Genomic DNA, 19,729 nt, shown 5'->3' with positions numbered 1-19,729 from the left:
TACAAAGCAATGTTTTTCAGATTTACAGATAGACAAAGTAAGAAAAATGCTGCTTGAGAACTTATTAGCGTTTTTTTTCCACACACTTTGTCTGTCTAATATCCTGGGACCAACATGGCTACAACTACACTGCATACAAATATTTATTGTAAGCATTTTTTAAAATTTTTGTTTATTTACATTTTCACAGTTGTGTGAAATTATGGTTTAAGCATATTTTTTTCTATTTTTATTTATTTAAATTTTCAGTTGTGGGAAATTATAGGGGGAATCACACAATGGGGGGCAGACAATTATTTAAACGATAGTAGACATTGAGATTCTATAAGATAAAGCTTTATAACCATTAAAACACAAAATATCAACATCACATTTCAAAATATACAAAGTAAATATCCTGAAATCAAATGCTAATAAGTTCTCAAGCAGCATTTTTCTTACTTTGCCTATCTGTAAATTTGGATTATTAGGAGTGAAAATATTTTTTCATTGGTGTGTGTGTGTACAGTGAAGTCAACGTTTACTGACATTTACAGACAAAAATCTAATCCTTTCAAGCCTAACAATAAATAAAAGTGGGACTGTGTAAAGTGCTGTCTGCAAAATGAAGTGCATACACTTTCTCCAGTGTTTTCAAGATTCTGGGAAAGCAATTCTGTGTAAAATCATTGCACAGAAAAACATGGCTTTGTAAATCACAAGTGCTCTTAAACTGTTCTTGAAGATGTGTATAATTGGGAGAAATACATCACATTCCCACTAATCTGCATATGGAGATGCATTTCTCCCTCACATCTTATCTTAAACAGATTTGTAGTGTTGCTACATGCTGTTAAACAGCTGTTATGTTTCCCCTGAAGTTGTCCTGCCTCTCAGTGGTGGGTGGTGTGATCCCTACATATAAACCATAGTCACCTGAGTAACTTTAATGAGACTACTCACAGGCCTAAGTATTTGCAGGGTAGAAACCATAGATTGTATACCAGTTTGTAAAGTGCACTGTGATATTCTCTCATGCAAGGCACCAGAAACATGTAAGATATTGTATGTAAACTTTATTTCTCATTCAGTGCTTTTTATTTTACATAACAGTGATTCAAAAGCATATTATTGAGAAAATAAAGTAAAAACTGTAGTGCACATGGGACAATTGTAAGTTTATACTGTACATCATGGATTTAAATATTAGTTAAGAGATCACAGTTGCAGATTGCAAGGAAACTGCAATTGATCAAATAGAGTTTGAGCCTGGGCCAGAGCCTGGGCCTGCAGGCCCTATTTGAACAAATTTGCTCTTGAAATCAATGAGGAAGGATGGCAGGATCAGACTCACATTGAATGGAATACAGCATAATTAGTAATGTAATGACCATTCGTGATTATACCTTGCAGCTCTCTGTTTTCAATAAATACCAACTTTCCTTTAAAATCTCTTGCAGATAATCTGTGATACATGTAGCTCCAGAGAGTTTGCAACAGACCTTTTCAAGATGTATCGAATGTCCCAACTAATGTCAACACCAGCAGCAAGTAAATGTATGAACATTTCTCTGGGCTTTCTTAACAGGGATTGTGTCCTTACACAGGAAGGATTGCCTTCTAAAGTGAATATGAATTTCTTTCTTTGAATGTAATGTTTTCTCATTGATTGAAAAGTCAAGATTTTACAGAGGTTTTTGTATAAAATTGTAAAGAAGAGAATATTTCAGCAGCCACTAATGTATATAAAATACAAATCTGTAATGTGTAAATATAGAAAACACTCACTCTTTGTGACCGTTCCATACAAACAGCTGTGTGATATTCTGACAATTGCCATTCCATGTGGTTGCACCGCTAACAGGAGCCTTGTCCGGTTGCCTTTTTCCCCAAAATGTCCCCCTCCATTCTTCACTTCACCTCATCAGTGAGCCCAGATCCCATCTCTAGACCCATCTCCTTTTGTGGATGAATGACTCTGTAGCAGGGTTCTCTCTTCAGTCTGCAGGCCTATGGCTCTAGTCTCTTCCAGTTCAATGTGTCAGGGATTCCATGAATGGGATTCAGCTGGGTCAGCCTTCTTGTCTGTAACCCCCTATTCCTGCCCATCATAGGGCTAGGCATAGGGGAATCTGGGGTGATTAGGGGGACCCAGGCCCTCCCGCTCCACCAGAGCCCTGAAATGTGATAGCATGGGCTGGCCTACACTGGGCCCATCTCCTGATCACCTTTGCCTGGACCACTTCCTACCCCACCCAATGTCTCAGTTTGGGGCCTGGCTGCTATTTGATTATTGTCCATTGCTCCAAACCCCAGAGTCTCAGGACTGATGTAGGCAACACTCTGGTGCTTCTGCACACAGTCCTCCCTATTGCTGGAGTGATGCCTCAAATGAGGGGTGGAAAGACTCACAGCCAGACCTCCTCAGTAAGCGCTCCTTCTCCTCCTCTCTCAGGACACAACACTGCTCCTGGAAATGACTTTTCACTTCCCCACTCCCGAGCTGCTGAAACTTTTTTATACTATGCTTGGCAGTGCATGATGGGCAGAGCTTTCCTGGCTCCGTACTGCTCCAGCCTTTCCCCTGCCTCGGCTGTAGAGAGGAGTTTGTAAACCCCATCATAGACTCAGATTACTTAATCACCTAATCCTTGTGACACTGAGCGTAGGACCTTGCAGGTTTGAGCCTTCACATAACATCGAAATCCTACTTCCTAGATGTCTCCATAGTCCTGTGATCAATCATTATCCTCAAATCTTTGCCATTGTTGCCATAACGGCTCCTGCTGTGCCGCATCTACAGATGCCCACTTGCATGATACCTTATCATAGTAATGGTGTGACCCATTAATGCCACCACATAATTGTTATAGGAGAACCTGAGCACTTCTGGTAGAATCAATCAGTGAGTGAGTTGTTAATGATGTGAATTAGACAAGACCATTAAAAGTGCTGGACCTATTCCCTTGTATGTGCCTGGATTTACTTCCCACAAGACACAAAACTGTGCAGTACATTGGCAGCTTGGATTTATTGACTGTAATCAGCTTTGATTCATGCTACTCTTTTTGGAATGATGCTATTCAAGCCTAAATTATATGAGGTTTCATTTTATCTACCCACCATCACTCTGTTTTCTTTCCTTTAGTCTCTTTTCCTTTCCTAATTTTCTTCTCCTTTTTTCTTTTCAATTTCATCAAGACATATTGTTAGTGAAAACCAGTCAGCTGGTTCAACTGTCGCTTGAAATGTCTGTGTGGTGAGCCGAAGCTGGGACTTCTCCTTATCTGGTCTTTGTCTCAACAGGTTCTTCAGTGTTTGATAAACAGCCCAGGCAAAGTCTGTCCCCTGAACACATTTTGCCAAGGTATGGAGTAAAACTATCCTTTGTTTCATTTTATTTTTCCTTTGTGTTTGAAAAACATTTCTAAAATTCCTATTTAAACTATTTATGATTAGGGTGCTATTACCACACTAAAGCATGGCCGCATTGCGTTTCACAGCTATCACTGTGCTGCAAATCTATGGCCACTTGAAACGTCAAAGCTACAGTGGGGATAGAATTCAGATACTCCTGCTTGAAATACACAGGCCCCAACCACTTGAACTAAAGCAGAATCCCTATGAAGTGGCTGTAGCATATGGTATATGACACAGTTGTTCATTTCAAATTCTGTCCAGCAGAGGGCAGTGGTGCATGCACACCCCTAGCCCTTGCATTACAATACTGTCATCTCTTGTCCCTGGTAGAGATCTTTCTACAATTATCTATTACTCACCTCTTTCCAGTTTTCAAGAACTTGATGAGTTTCCCACTATCTCTGGGACTGTTTGCTGAAAGATCTATAGCTGCTTGTACGATACTGACAAATGTATATCGGGATTAGTGCCTGACCCTGCAAAGTGCTGAGCACTCTCAAATCCCAATGAAGTCACTCAGAGTTGTGAGTACTCAGCACCTCACAGGATTGGGGCCCAATTCCAAAATCAGGAACATACATTATGCCTACCTAACAGCCCCCTTGTGTTCCAGTGGGAAAAGTTACTCACTTCTGTCTTAAATACTTGTCTAGTGTTGTGTTATTCAACAGTTGCTACATTTCACTCCAGAGATGGTTGCATTTCAGTGGTGGGTGAAGCGATCTCTGTGCATAGTTTGTATATCATTTACAGTTTGTGAGAGAGTGGCCTCCTCCATCCTTGTGGCCTCAGAGTGGCCCTACAAGCAGCCCCTTGCCTCAGTTTCCCCCTTAAAGGGGCTTCTTAGATAAACTCCACACAGGCTTTCATGAATCCAATAACAACAGCCCACCTTAGGGTCTGATTTTATTCACAAGAAGTTCACAAATAAACAGACATCTTCCACTCCAGTTTTAAGCTGGGAACAGCCCCTCCTCCTGAGAACGATGTCTTTTTTCTCTCTGAGCAGCTGGAGAAGATGCAAGGCCTGGCCTGCCTTCTTTGCTTTCTTCTCATGAGAAAACAAATCTTCCAGCCAGGGCTTCCTACCCAGCCACAACTCCCAGTGTCCCCAGCTGGAGAAGGGACCACAGCCAGAGACTCACTTCCTGCAGCTTCTTCCCTCTGTCTGTTTCTCTCTGAGCATTCGCCCCCACCCCTTCTCTGAAGCTTCCTGATGCGCTTTATAGGGCAATCAGGTGAGCCTTGCTCCTGCGTGCCTCCTTAGTAATCAGGGCTGGCTGTCCCCAGGCCTCTAGTCCATAAGGGCAAACCACCCTGTTACACAACTCTATAGTGTTCTGGGAGCTATTCAAATGAAAAGTGATGTGTACTGCTAGAAGAGGGCCTCATCCTCCCGACTAAACTAACCATGTTATCTCTAGACTGATTCTTGCCTGCATATTTATACCTGCCTTTGGAAATTTCCACTACATGTGTCTGACAACGTGGGTATTCACCCACGAAAGCTTATGCTCCAATACGTCTGTTAGTCTATAAGGTGCCACAGGACTCTTTGTCGCTTTTTACAGATCCAGACTAACACAGCTACCCCTCTGATATCTAAAAACATTATCATTCAATCGGTTTTTAACATTTATGCCCCTGTGCTAAACAGACATATATTAACTCAGAGGGTTTTATTTCTTTCCTTTTCAGTTACACTTATGCCTTTCTGGATAGTGACACCTCCTATGAATGTTGTTCCATAAACCCCTTGACAGGCTCTGTTTTCACATGTCGCCGTAGTCCTCGGCTTCTTACTAATGGCTATTACATTTTGACGGAAGACAGTTTTCTGTCTGATGAAGATGGTAACGTAACACTGACCCCATCACAGACAAGTGTTACCTATAAGGAGAAATTAGTTAGGTAAGTGAGTCACACACATTTTACTTAATATTGGATGTTGGCGTTATAACTCTGGACTTAACTTGATTTCTGGCTGGCTGTCAGGGTATGACTATAATGCTCAGTACATCAGGGGACTGGACTAAATGACCTCTCGAGGTCCCTTCCAGTCCTATGATTCTATGTCTAGTTCCTTCCTTTATTTCTATACCTGGATTCCATTTTCTAATAACGATGGAACACACCAAGTAGTATAATTCAGAGAGACTGCAGTGGTTAAAATCACTTGGTCTTTAGAGTCATGCCTTATAACATTATCTCAAAAGTTTTAAGCACACAGATGTTACTGTGATTGGCGCTCTCTGCAGTAAATATAAAGGAGAGGTACAGCTGCCCAGAAATTCATGGCTTTTCACCTGTTGCTGAAATATTTAATGTTCCAAAGAGGTGACTTCAATTCTTCCAAGCATAAAAGAAGGATAAGAGCAAATCCAAAAGTAGGCATAACAGACATTTTAAAGAAATTCAAGATTTTTTTGTTTGTCTCACCTTCAAACTATCATAATTTTCAAAATATAGCAAATGTGTAATTTTCAGTGGTTCATTAGGAGGTTTGCCTGAGTGAGGACTGAGCAAAAACTGAATTGTGCTTCATGATTTCATCCAATAAATTAATGCTATATTACATATGGAAGGCTCCAAATTGTATTTGCTATAAAACATGTTTTATTTGATATGGAAATTCCTCTGGATTCTAAATATCAACTTTTATTTTTATAATTTCATCACTCACTTGCCCAGAATTTAAAAAATTGAGGGTAGTCACTGATCCATTTTGTTGTGGCCATAACCCAATACATTTGTGATGGGTCTCCTTCTGATGCTCATCAGCAGCTCAAAACTAACCAACACTGTTTCTGTGTGGATGCCTTTCTAGAGAGTTAATCGATGATGGGACACAGGCAGAACTGTAAACCTAAAGCTGCAGTTTTTAGAAATACAGCAAAACAAATGGTTTGCCCAAGGAAGAGGGACACTGCAGAAAAAGAAGTGTTACTGTCCTGCTCCCAAGAGGGTATTACCATGACGGAGAATAAAAAAGAAAATTAAAAATACAGGTTCTGTCCTGCAATCCTTACTCAGGCAAAACTTCCACATGACTTCAATAGTGGTGTTACCTGAGGAAGGATTGTAAAATATGGCCCTATAATGTTACAGTGGAAACTATTAAACCACAGAACACCCTGGTGAAAGAAGTAAACATTGTTAGACCCATTTTACAGATGAGGAAACAATGGCATTGAGAAATTTAATGACAAGCCCAAGAGTGAACCTGTGGCAGAGCAAGGAACAGACCGCAAGATGCCTGAGTCGTAGGCCTCTACTCTAACCTCTAGACCGTGTTCCTGTTTGTGGCAGGATGCTGGCTGAGAAGCTCTTAATCAGCTCCTGCCACTCCAGCCCCAATCAAGGGGAATGGATTGGGAATGGGTGAATAGCCCTGTGCCTGCCTGGTAGCTGGCCACACCTGCCAGTCTTATTAGCCCAGAGCTATAAGGGCTGAGAGGAAGCCAGAGAAGGGGGGAAGGGAAAGGGTCAAGGTCCGGGTCCGGAACCGCACAGCACAGCAGGAAGTGGGAGCCTCCTAGTCTGTTGTAGGCAAAGTAGTTGTGAAGCCTGTATATAGTTGGGAACTGGTGGTGGGAAACCTTTTGAGAATAAAGAGCATGGGTGTTGCACCATACTAAAGTGTCCCTGACTCATTGAAGGGGGAGGCCCAGTGGCTAAATACCCAGGGGCGCAGCGTGAACCCTGTTATACTGTTTTATAAATAAAAGTATTTTGCCTCATCCCTTTAAAACATGGTTATTTCTTTCCTTTCTAGAATATTCAGGAGAAGGAAGAAAATCCGTCGCTCTCTTGCTAGTCTGTTCAGTCTCAGTGCTTCGGATTCATGGCTCAACAGCACTGTCCTTAGCAATATGGATTGTCCTCATGTAGAGGAGATTTGGAATGATGGAGATAATAAACTAGATGCCAATCAGCACTATGGCAATGGTAAGCCCACAGTAACATCACTGGTATGTTCTGTATTTAGTTAGGCTTGTCTGTTAATGACGGGATCACTGTAGGTGGATAACAATTTCCTTGGTTTTGCAGGGGGCCTCTGCTCAAATCAGCATTTAGAGCAGTGGTTTTCAAACTGTTTTTCTGGTGACCCAGTTGAAGAAAATTTTTGATGTCCACGACCCAACGGAGCTGGGGATGAGGGGGGTCGGGTGTGGGAGGTATCTCAAGGTTGGGGCAGAGGCAGGGCCGGCTCTGGCATTTTTGCCGCCCCAGGCAAAAAAGCCTCCGGCCGCCCCCCCCCCCCTCTGGGGGGGGGGGCGGCCGGAGCCCTGGGGGGAGGGCGGCGAGCACCGGCAGGGGCTCCGCTCTCCCCCCGGCAGCCGGGGGGAGGGTGCCGGGGGGGAGGGCGGCCAGAGAGCCGGGGGGAGGGCGGCGAGCCCGGCTGTGGCCCCGCTCTCCCCGGCGGCCGGAGCGCCGCGCCGCCCCCCTCCAGGTGCCGCCCCAAGCACCAGCTTGGTTGCCTGGTGCCTGGAGCCGGCCCTGGGCAGAGGGTTGGGGTGCAGGGGTGAGGGCTGCAGGGTGGAGCCAGGAATGAGGGGTGTGTGGGGGGGCTCTGGGCTGGGGCAGGGGGTTGAAGTGTGGGAGGGGGTCAGGGCTCTGGGCTGGGGCCAGGGACGAGGGGTTTGGGGTGCAGGAGGGGGCTCCGGGTTTGGGGGGGCTCAGGGCTGGGGCAGGGGATTGGGATGTGGGGTTGGGGCACGGGCTTACCTCCGGCGGCTCCCAGTCAGCGGCACAGCGGGGTGCAGAGGCAGGCTTCCCGACTGTCCTGGCACTGTGGACTGCGCTGTGCCCTGGAAGTGGCCAGCAGGTCTGGCTCTTAGGCAGAGGTGTGCAAGCAGCTCCGCACGGCTCTTGCCCACAGGCACCGCCCTCCCCCCAGCTCCCATTGGCCGGTTCCTGGCCAATGGGAGTGTGGAGCCAGTGCTTAGGGCAGGGGCAGCGTGCAGAGCCCCGTGGCCTCCCTGCTTACAAGCCGGACCTGCTGCTGGCCGCTACCAGGGCACAGCGCAGTGTCAGAACAGATAGGGACTGCTAATTTTTAGTGGCCGGCCACCAGGGTCCCTGGGTGCTGAGGGGCGACACAGTGCCTTGCATTCTGTGACCGAGTACTGAGTTGCAACCCGAACTTTGAAAACCACTGATTTAAAGGACAGATCAGAAACAGAATTTTGCAGAGCAAATTGAGCCAGTGACATGAGACGGTAACAGTGTTTGAATCCATGGAGATCTTTATAACCTAGGAGGGCCTTTTGAAACTGACTTTGGATAGGAAGCCAGTGACGATGAGAGATACTCCAGTAGTAAGTCTGATCATTTGGCCCATTGCTGTTTTCAGTTTGAGCTTTTTATATCCTCACTGTGTTAAAATTTATGAAGTTTTGTCCTTAATCTGCTTCTTTCCCCCTGCATTTTCCTACATATAATGGGTCTGCCGATTCCATATCACTAACAGTTCAGAGAAATGCTTGTGATTGAGTCATTTCTTATGTTAAAAATCTATCAGCACAGATTCTCCACCCCTTTCCATTACTGTGAGCTAGGAAAGTTACAAATGTGCCTCTTGCAGATGACTGTGAATTTTCTTCTGAATGCCAAACCTGGATGTCACAAAGGCAAACGCCAGCAGCTGATGAATCTTCTTTTTCTAAAGATGTGGTGTTCATTCAGTCAAGAAAACAGTTCAGTGATTCCTCTCCGTGCTCCCAGTTTATGGTAGATGGGTATTTCCATGAAGAGACTTTGGATTATTCAAGTGAGTTATGTTCTTTCCTTCTCAGTTTGTTATTTGTAGAGCTGGTTGACATTTTTCAAGTGGAAAAACATGGTATTGAAAAATGGCCTTTTTTGAAACTGGAGATTTTTGCAAAATTTTAATTTGGAAAAAAAATCAATTTTTTCAATTAAATCTAAAATTAAAACTTTTTAATTTTCTCCCCCCTCATACCCCTCTTTTTTCTTGTTCCTCCATATTCAGTGGCAAAATTGAAAGAGGAAAAAAGTCAGGGAAATGGAGGGGGTGGGGAAGGGGAGGGTAAGGGATAGGATTGGGAGAATCAAGTGTGTGTGGGGGGGGCAAAAAATGAAAAAAATCTGAAACTAAAAATGTTTGTGAAAAATTTCAAATACCTCATTCAGTGGGTTCCTTGTGAAACCCACTGAATGAAAATTATTTCAAAATTTTCAAATTGTTTCACAAAAACTATTTAACATTTGTAACCAAGTCTAAATTTCATTGCAATAAAAATTTAACGTAGAAACAACTCCCTACGAATTCTTCAGGCACACTCAAAAATATGTCAGTTTCTAACATTAGTTCTCATATTGCATGTAAATACATATAATATAATAATATATACTAATAAATTAATAATAATATATAGGTGCCTTAACTGCTCATTGGATACAGTTATGTTGAGATTTTCACTTTAGATTTAATGCCTGTTTTAAGATTTTACTATATATGAATAGTACAGTATAGCTTCCACAAATTTCTGGTATGTTGAGTGAAATATTGACTCTGAATTGACTTCAATGGAGCTAGAATTTCATCCTGGTCTTTGACTGTAAAAATATTTTTTGAGGATTTAAAAATAAAATCTGTGAATAAAAATAAAAATCTGTTAATTTGTTTGAGTTATGGACATTTAAAAAAGACCCCTTGACATTTTTTGATGAATTCAAACTTTTCTTGGTGCCTTTAGCAAATTCCCAAATTTTGAGATTTGTAAATTTACACTGTTCTAATTATTGCAAAATCTAAAAAACAAATTATGTTTTAATTTGTTAAGGTGATTATTTTGCATTTATGAATACTTCTCATGGCCATTTCTATGTACATCCTTATGTCCATTATCAAAAATATTTGTCCAGTTAAGGAAGATTTTGTGGGAGAATATATTTTTATATGACACTTAGAACTCGATTCGACAGACTTTACAGCTTTCAAAAAAGAGAATGCAGATGTATAGTCTGTCTATATGGAGTATAGAATAATTGGGTTTGCCTCTAGTGGGTTTGATTTAACCCCCCATTGAAGACTCCCATTGACTTCTGTGGAGCTGGCCCATGGTGACTATCATGGTAGAGTTTTTGGTAAAGCATCTTTTTTATCACAAATACTCTTTCCTTCACTGAATTTCAGGTTCACAGTTTCAGAGGAGGGCAGCTGGAAGGAAGGAACTACTTGTTTTCTAGTATGTCCAGAAAAAAGAATTATTATTCCTAATTTGTTTCCTTTTTTAATAGAATCCAATGCAGTGAGAAATGTCGTTTATCAAATGATTATACTGTCCATGTGTTTACTCATTTCAGTGTGTGCAAGGTAATTTTGATTTCATCTTCATTATAATCATGCTTTATATATATATATATATATATATATACACACACACGTATATAATGTCAACTGGTGAATAAAACATGACATTTAGGGCCTGGTTTTCAAAGTTAGACATGCAGTATTGCAAAGATGCATTTGCAAACAAACAAGTGCGCAAATTAGGTGTATGGATGCAGATATGATACCTATCTGGCTCTGTGCAAATGCAGGATCTGTATGCACACATTCTCTCTTAGCTTGCATAAATTAGGTGTTCAAATACATATTCCAAATTGTGCACCATAATTTAGCTTGTCTGACATATGAGTTATGCAATTAATTATATAGGAAATACTGTTGGGATATACTACCACTTTCAAATTTTTTTTTTAGTTTAATTGTATTAAGTTGTAACGTATGTCTTTCAAAGAAACTTTATACGTAAATATCCTCTAAGAACTACATTGTCTAGTTAGGCTACTTTCCCTTTCAATTTGAGGTTCATCAATTCTAATAAAATTAAGAAATGTAATTTTATGTACCTAATTTTAAAATTTAGAGCACAATGAACCCAAAAGACAAAGATGATCTTTGAGAGCTATTCACTGCACATATTACAGATTTTTATTTCTTTGACTTGATGCATAACCAAACATCCTAATTAGCAAAGTTTCTGTAAGCTGAACAAAAGAGAACTGGAGCTTTGGGAAATCCACTCTTGCTTCCTTTTCCATTCTTTGGGGCTAATTTGCTGTCTGTAGTCTTATGGTTTAGTTTTATTATTATTATAGGTGGAACATAGATCACTGCTTATAGTTAAGATTGTCTAAGCTATTTCATTCTAATGGGTCACTTTCAGATGCTTATAGTTTTGTCAAGCCATTATCTCTCAGGTTGAATTTTTGCATATTTATTAATAATTTAGGAGCACTTTTTTGTTATTTGGAAGTTTGAGAAAAAAGAGTTTAGCTGTTTTCAAGACCACATGGCGAGACGCTCATGACCGCTTCCCCGCCTCCCCCATACTACCTATACACACTCTTTTGGGATTATGAACCTGTTTTGCGGGGTTTTTTTTTAAAGTAATCGCTCTAAGGACCGACTTTGGTGGGCTTTGGATCATACCCTAGTGAGCTCAGTAGGGTCTGGAACTCTGAGTTTGAGTCACTGGGAAAAGGTTAGATTCAATGTCAGTGATGGGAATAGAAGAAATCCATTGAAACTAGTATCACTTGTAATGCCAACAGATTCCAGTAATTGATGGCCAGGATCAAACTTGGGACCTCTGGAGCTTAATGCATGAGCCTCTACTGCATCAGTTAAAAGATACATCTCTCTCTTAGCTAAGGCTATAGCAGACTCATCAATCTCCAGCTGGTCTAGGCACTAGAGGGGATAGAGTGCCACACCAAGCAGGCATGTGTTACGCTGGAGAGGAAAATTTCAAAACATAGTACTACATATTCCTTGGCATTTGTTTTTTCTTAATGCATATTAGCCCAGATTCAATATATAAGAATCTTGTCATATGAAATAAAAAAAGAACGCACTTGTGAATGCAGAAGTGATCAGCATCATAATGGAATTTTTGAGATACCTGGCTGCAGACAGGTGCCAAGTTTGAAATTATAGTAATGGCTCACCTGATTCTCAAAAAAACACGAATTTCTCTATCTCCTGTGACTTTCATCTATTTCCCCAGGATTCTGTAGATTCATTACAACTTTCATTAGTGTCGGAATGCTTTTTTGGGCTGTGCAAGACATATATTTGGACAGGGGATTTGAAAGTTGGAGAAGGGAACTCTTTCAGGGTAACGAAGTCCAACAAACCAATGTTCGCGACCTGATCAGGTCTTCAGCCTAGACTCTGGGCCCCATCGTCCTCCCTCGCTTTCCTTTCCCCTTCTCTGGCCTCATTCTACCATACAAGTGGCTGGTAGGGGAACCTGGGGCATCCCACTACATTGAACTCCAGCCCAGGACCCTATAACCAGCAGCCAGGGTCTGCTCAGTCCAACTTCTTGCTGCTGGTCCCCTTGGTTTCTTCCTACCATGGCCTTTCTCAGGCCCATATTAACCCTTTCCTGGCATGTGTGGGGTAAACATTCCATTACATTCCATGACACTGGTCTCCTCCCAGCCCCCGCCTCCCATCACCCATCTGGGAATATTGGGGTCCTTAGCTGAAGGACCAGAATGGTAGCTGACTGAAGGCTGATCTTGGAATGTGTGGAGTGCATATTTTATTGTGTTGACCCAATATCTGTCCATCGTACAATCTAAAAACTAGGGTATTTGTTATGGCATGCATCTGACGAAGTGGGTATTCACCCACGAAAGCTCATGGTCCAATATGTCTATAAGGTGCCACAGGACTCTTTGCTGCTTTTACAGATCCAGACTAACACGGCTACCCCTCTGATACTTGGTATTTGTTATGATTTCAGATGCTTTCTGGGAGGACGCTTTGCCACTTTGTTGGCTTTTTTGCTGCTGATAATTTTAGTTTGTAAGTAGAAACTTTCTTTATACTTGACATACAATATTTTATTGGGTTAGATTCCAGGGTCAAATTGTGTCCTTAGATATATGTGTGTGTGTGTGTGTGTGTTTGTGTGTACAATTCTCCTTGGTTCAATAAAAGCTACATATGTGCATTTGAGGGCAGAATTTTCCCTTTAATCGCATGTAGAATCATATATTTAAAATTGACTGTTCTTTTGCTCCAAAGATGCTGCCAAGTCATCTTTCATCAGTCTTGTCACATCTTCCAAAACCACCAAATTACGGTAAGCGGTGCAAGAGTATTTCAATATACTTAAGAGCTTTAGATGAAGAGATTCTATCAATACTCCTTCTGGTCAAAAGATGACAATGAGTGATCAGTCTGTATTGCAAGAGGCTTTAGCTATTCTTGCTACTTTGTGGTCATGAAAATATTCTTTGTGTTTGAATGTTGCCTTTTCATGATTAGCAGTAAATGCAGCGAAAAAGAAAAAATGAACCTATTAAACCATCGTCTAATGGGTCAGCATGAATGGCATAGAAGGAAGTGGTAAATTAGCCTCAGGAGCTGAATAAAGTCTGTTTCTTCTCTGTTTCAAATTGATTTAATTCAAAGTTTTGTCTATGATTGAAACTTCTCAGCAGGCCTGCTGACAGCAATTCCAGGCCCCAGGACAGAACAGTCAATGGGCATGGCCAGGGCTTCCAAATGCCTGCCCGACTGCCTTTGCTGCTGCTGGTACTACCCCTAGGAGCCCTACAGCCCACCTGGGCAATGTACTGTGGCAGCGGTGGCAGCCAGAGGCCCTTGGGCCATTTTAAATCGACCGGGCCCGATGGCAATTGCCCCCTTTGCCATCCCTGTCGGTGGGCCTGCTTCTCAGTACAGTAAGTGGAAAGGTTAATGTGTAATAAAGTCCTAAATGATATGAGACCAGCTCAGACATAGGCCCCAACCCTGCAATCACTTCTACACATGGTGGACTTTACAAACGGTAATTCCACTGACCACACAGCAGAAGTCTGTTCTTAATTTGTGAAGACTATTTATAGGTGCTGCTGAGGCGAAAAGCATCTGGGAGCCTCTGGATTTCAATGTGTGGCAAGAGGGGAGATCAAAAGGGCAATATTTCTTTTTCTCAATCAGGGGCAGGCTTTCAAGAGTGCAGTGTAACCTGAGGGAACAGGAGAAGCCAGGCAGAAGTTTTATCTTTTAGAATCACAGATCAGTATGTTGGAAGCAGAGCAGTGGAAATGGAGTGTAAAGATTGGAGATCAGTGTTGAAATTGTAGATGCCGATATTGTGAGAGGCCAAGATTTTCTTAAGAATGGTAATTTGTGCACACTTTATACAGGTAGGGACAGATTATATCACTTTTCCTCACTAAGTAGAAAATCCCAATAAATCCACTGGCACTATTCACAGAGCAAGTTACTAGTAATCATGAGTAAGGGTGGCAGTATCTGGCCATTAGAGTTCTCCTGATTCTCCTGTCAGTTTGACGCTGATGTAACTCCACTGAAGTCAGGTTGCTACCTGTATGGGTTTTCCCCAGAGACTTCAGGCTTTCAGACCTACCCACAAGGCTGTCTGTTTTCGGGTGACCAGATGTCCCGATTTTATAGGGACAGTCCCGATATTTGGGGCTTTTTCTTACACAAGTGCCTATTACCCCCCCACCCTCTGTCCCGATTTTTCACACTTTCTATCTGGTCACCCTAGTCTGTTTGATTGGCCGTCCTTCCCTGTTCCCCACCTTCTAAGGAAAAGAAGGTATTTGGGGCTACCCAGGTGCTAATGGGCTTCCTCCTTCCTCTGCACAAGGAGCAGGCAAAGCACCTTCCTCTCCCTCTTTTAAAGGGCCGGAAGCGCTTTTGAAGCCCGCAGTCTGTCTCCTCCCCAATTAGCTCTGCAGCCAGGCCTCTTTGGCACCCAGCACTGTGCCCCTCCCTAGGATGAGATGGGGATGGAGAAGGGAACTAAAGAGACTCCCTCTGGGCTTCCTCTCTCCTGGGAGTGAGAGACTGACTGTCCCAGCCCCTCCTGGACTTCATCCAGCACCAGAAGAAGAATGAGGAAGCAGAGCAGCCGAAGGAAGAAGGGAAACCCAACCCTAAGGAGAGGAATGGGATTGGGAGCCGCAGCAGAATCTGAAGGAGGCATGTTTGGAGGGCATGACTGATGGTGGGACTGTGAGAGGGCTGATTAATTCTTTGAAGGTCTTTGTGTGAGGGCAGAGCAATGAACTGGGAGGTAGAATTAGAGCAATTGGCAATGGGGCTTGTGGTTCCTCTCCTTTGGTTGCCTGTGGGCCTCAAAAGTATAGGGAATGGATTGCAGCTCCTCTCCCAGTGGACTAATGGCTCCTGCATCATCAGCAATATCTAGACTGGGCATTTGCTCCAACTACAGCCAACAGTGTAGCTGCAGGCAAGCAAAGCCACCGTTTACACAGTGGTTTTTACCTGTTTGAAACACCAGGGTCATCACCATTGGTACAAATGTCTTTGCTTGTCTACACTAGAGTTTGCATTAGTGTAGCTACACCAATGCATGTAATTAAGAATAGTAGTGTAATCAAGGCCTGATTCAATTTATGCACATGTATGATCTACTGTTTCTTAGTTGGTAGATATGTTACTCATTATACTATATACATGAGAGGAGAAGCAGAGCCTTAAACTAGATTGAAATCTTACTAATTTTTCTTCTGCTGTGACTAGGTCATGAACAACGGTGTACTACAAAGAAAGAAAATAATTCTAAACCACAAATGGCCTCTGATGAGGCTTTTCAGTTTGCTACATACAATTAGAAGATTAGATGTCTTCTTCTGCCCTAACTCATGTTGAAGAGTACCTTACTCACACAAGTAGTTCTGTGGAGTAAAATGATGCTTTTTGTGTGAGAAAGGTACTACTCCACATGAGTAAAGGTGGCAGAATCGGGCTCTCTTTGTATATTGGTTGGCACAAAGCACTGCGAATCCCATGTTAATTCCCTTCCTTCATGGACTATGGGGAGAAGAAGAAGCTCTGAATTGCCCTCAACATGCCCACAACACTTGTACCTCTGCATTAAAATGATGATTATCATCTAAGCTCATGCTTCAGGGCTTCAGGTACACACTTGTAGGGATCAGGGAGGAATTTTTCCCTCAGTGCACAATTGGCCAGATGTATTCGGGCGCGGGGTCACCTTTCTCTGAAGCATCAGAGATTGGTGACAGCTGGAGAGGGACACTAGACAGAGGTGAGCAGTATTCTGAGGTAGTTCAGAGAAATTTCTTTTCTTAGATGCCTGATTGGTTGGTCTTGCTCATATTCTTAGGGTAAAACTGGCCACTAGATATGGGTTTCAGAAAGAATTTCCCCCCAGGTCAGATTTTCAGGCATATCAGGGTTTTTTTCATCTTCCTCTTAGATGGGGTGTGGATTGTCTGCTAGGATCATCTGGGGATATCTCATCCAATTAATTTTCTGCCATTGCAGAGGCCTCAAGTATTGGTAGCACCTCACTCTGTCCTTCTCTCTGACTGTGGCACAAACAGTTTACTCTCCTGAGAAATGAAATGCTTTGGTCTACCTAAAGTCACTGGGCTCAATATAGGAATATCTGGATGAAATTTAATGGCCCGTGATATGCAGGAGGCCAGACTAGATTGTCTAGTGATCCCTGTTGGCCTTAAACTCTATAAAAACTGTTGGAATCAGGACATACAAAAATGTACACATTAATTTTGACATTTTCTTGCAGGAAATAATTGAAAGACTGAATTGGTAAGTAGAACGCTATAAAGGATTGTAGGGTAAGGAAAAAAAAATACTCCGGAGAAGAGTGAACCATTCATTCAGATAACGAAGCCTGCAGACTCACCAGCTCAGCTGTGACTTTGTCAGAGTTTATGAGCTAATCCTGGTTAGATTTCCTCACTACTGGAATGGAAGACCTTAAAAAAAAAAAAAAACAGGTGCTTAGGAAGAGGTTTGGGTGATTCAATAGGTTGCAATCCTGATTCTAAGTTTGCATTGTGTTAATATGCTGCTGAGGGTGCGGTCTGTAGGATGGGAGCTGTACAACTAAAGTATTGTCTGTTTGTGCTGAAAAGATCCCATGGATCTTTTCACCAGAAATGGGTGTTAGCCCTAGTATCCTCATCAGATTTCAGGATAACTAATTCCATCTAAACCTCCTTTCTGGTTTTATTTGGATAAAGTATTCTTCATTTTCTACCCTAACTACTGAATAGTTTGGGCTGTTAAACAATTGCTGTGTCTCAGCCCAGAGGTGGTTGCATTTCAATGTGCCGGATTTAGACACAGAGATGCAGGGCCAGGTCCCTGAGCTGCTGTACATTAGTGTGGCTCCAGTGAATGAATAGAGTTACACTAATTTACACAGGCTGAAGATTTGGGCCCTAATAGCTTACAAAGCCCTTTGAGATTCTTCTCCCCTCTAACTTCCCTCCCTTCCAGTCCCATTCCCAATCCTTTGCCTTATTTCCAGCTCCCAGTTCTGCAGCACTCCTAATGCTTAGCTCATTATAGATCCAGGATCCTGAAACCAGTTTCCCCATGCTAAGGGGAGACAAACTGGCCCTTCCAATGCGGCCCTCTTGCTCCGCAGTGGAAAGAGACACAGAAGGGGTGGCGCCAATATCAAAATACCCTCTAGAACCTCCTCCTTCCATTTGTCTAGTGAGGAGCAGGAGGAAGAGTGGGGCTGTGGTCTGATCTATGTTCCCTCAGCACCTGGAGGTAACAGCCCTGTTTTAGGCTCCCTTGTTGTGCTCAGCTGAGGAACTGAACTGCGGCTGCATACTTGCAGATCCCACTTGGAGAACCCATGAGATAACATATATAAAAAGGACATACACCCTGAAATAGAAGCATCTGAGAATTTCCCAGAAAAGTTTTGACCATTCTTTCAGGCTTCCTCAAGGCTAGGAAGAAAAATGTGCATCCCAGTCATCAAGTGTACCAATTAGTTTACAGCATCCCTTGCTGGAAATTAGATGGCAAACATCGTCCTATAAACATTGTCCCTTGCTTTTCATAAACACATAAAAGCAGACAAGTTCTCAATGTAATTTTCAGTATTTAATTAACAAATTTCACTCTTCTTTCCTCACCAAATCTAGGTTTGCCAGCATATACAGATCACTTATCTGGAGCCATTTTTCTTTTGCTCGTGAGAAACTATCAGAATTTTCAGAGCTTTCTCCCAATAACACAAAATCATTTTATTTGGACTGTACTTGGATCCTTTCACAGTTTGCTAGGAAGCCAGGCTTTACACTAGTCTTTTTTGCACCCAATCCTGCAAGCAGAACCATGCAGGCAGACCCCTGTGCCCACATGGAACCCCTTGATGCCAGTGGGGCTTTGCATAGGCACAGAGGTCACCCAAGCTTTGTAACTTGCAGGATTTGGGGTCTTGGAGACTAAGATAGTGGAAAAAAATGTCTAGCAAGCCCTACAAATTCATCTTTTGTTGATGTCTAAACCGTTTTCACTAATGTTGCTGCTCTGGCCATAGAACATGCATTACAGCCTTGAAATAACCTGTTGTCAAACTGTTTAAAAGCTGAGAATGGTTCTGGATAGTGGTGAATTGGACAATATACTTAAAACTCTTCAGGCCTTCATTGTCTCATCCCTGCCACAGCCTTTTGGCCTTTATTTCTATTCTGGGTTCTTTCCCAGTGATTTTGAAGACAGAAAAATGAGTGTTAGAAACACAAGAAAAGAGAGAAGGGAAATTAATTGTGCCAGAATAGTGCTTCCTGTTAGAGACCAGAAGTCTCTTCAGAAAAGTCAGGAGTCAGAGGGTTGGAAGAGCAGCTGGATACGCCAGAATCATATGGTTAACGTAACATATAAAGAGTCCATGACCTTTATTTTTAAAGCATTGAACCTTATTTTTCTGATATTGGATTTAAGAGACAATGCTAAACATTAATCCCCTTGAATGACCTGTGATCACTGTTCTGTGACTACGCTATTTCATAACTAGTTTGTTATACCTACCAAGTATTCCAGTTTAGCTAACACAGTGTAAAATTTCATCTTCCCGTGCTATAAAATGATGAAAATGTGATCGCGTAGTATTATCTACAAAATCTTTCTGCCATCGCTGCTTCTGGTCTGCTTATCCCCCATTGTGCTAAAACTGGCACCAGTGGTGCCACAGTTGCTAAATATGAGCAGTAATGCTGCCTGTGGAAAGGCCAACTCCACAGGTGGGATGCGAACAGGCTGGCAAGCATAGTAGAAGTATCTGTAAACTTTTGTAAAAATTAATTTTAAAAAATTGAAGGTTCTAATGAAGGAAAAAATGAAATGATAAATCACAGTTCAGCTGCCTGTATTTTTATAGTTACTCACCTTTATGGCCATTCTCAAACAGGATACACTTGCGTTTGTGAGAATGAATCCTTGGAGATGTGGGGAAATGAAGGAAAGCATAGTGACAATTATTTA

General features: G+C 42.3%; 1 protein-coding gene across 1 annotated transcript; it reads left to right on the top strand.

Annotated features, from left to right (window-relative positions):
• The first annotated feature begins 2,031 nt into the window (after positions 1 to 2,031).
• On the top strand, positions 2,032 to 17,132 carry TMEM71 (transmembrane protein 71). The gene is made up of 9 exons (XM_029913397.1): positions 2,032 to 2,050; positions 3,286 to 3,346; positions 5,098 to 5,310; positions 7,175 to 7,347; positions 8,987 to 9,172; positions 10,666 to 10,741; positions 13,188 to 13,249; positions 13,472 to 13,529; positions 17,004 to 17,132. Exons 1-9 carry the CDS (start codon positions 2,032 to 2,034, stop codon positions 17,008 to 17,010), a joined length of 855 nt encoding a protein of 284 aa, XP_029769257.1. The 3' UTR covers positions 17,011 to 17,132.
• Positions 17,133 to 19,729: the final 2,597 nt, after the last annotated feature.

Source organism: Terrapene carolina, unplaced genomic scaffold (assembly GCF_002925995.2).
Source record: "Terrapene carolina triunguis isolate 2854851 unplaced genomic scaffold, T_m_triunguis-2.0 Scaffold58, whole genome shotgun sequence".
NCBI lineage: Eukaryota > Metazoa > Chordata > Testudines > Emydidae > Terrapene > Terrapene triunguis.
This window is presented reverse-complemented; position numbering and strand designations above follow the sequence as displayed.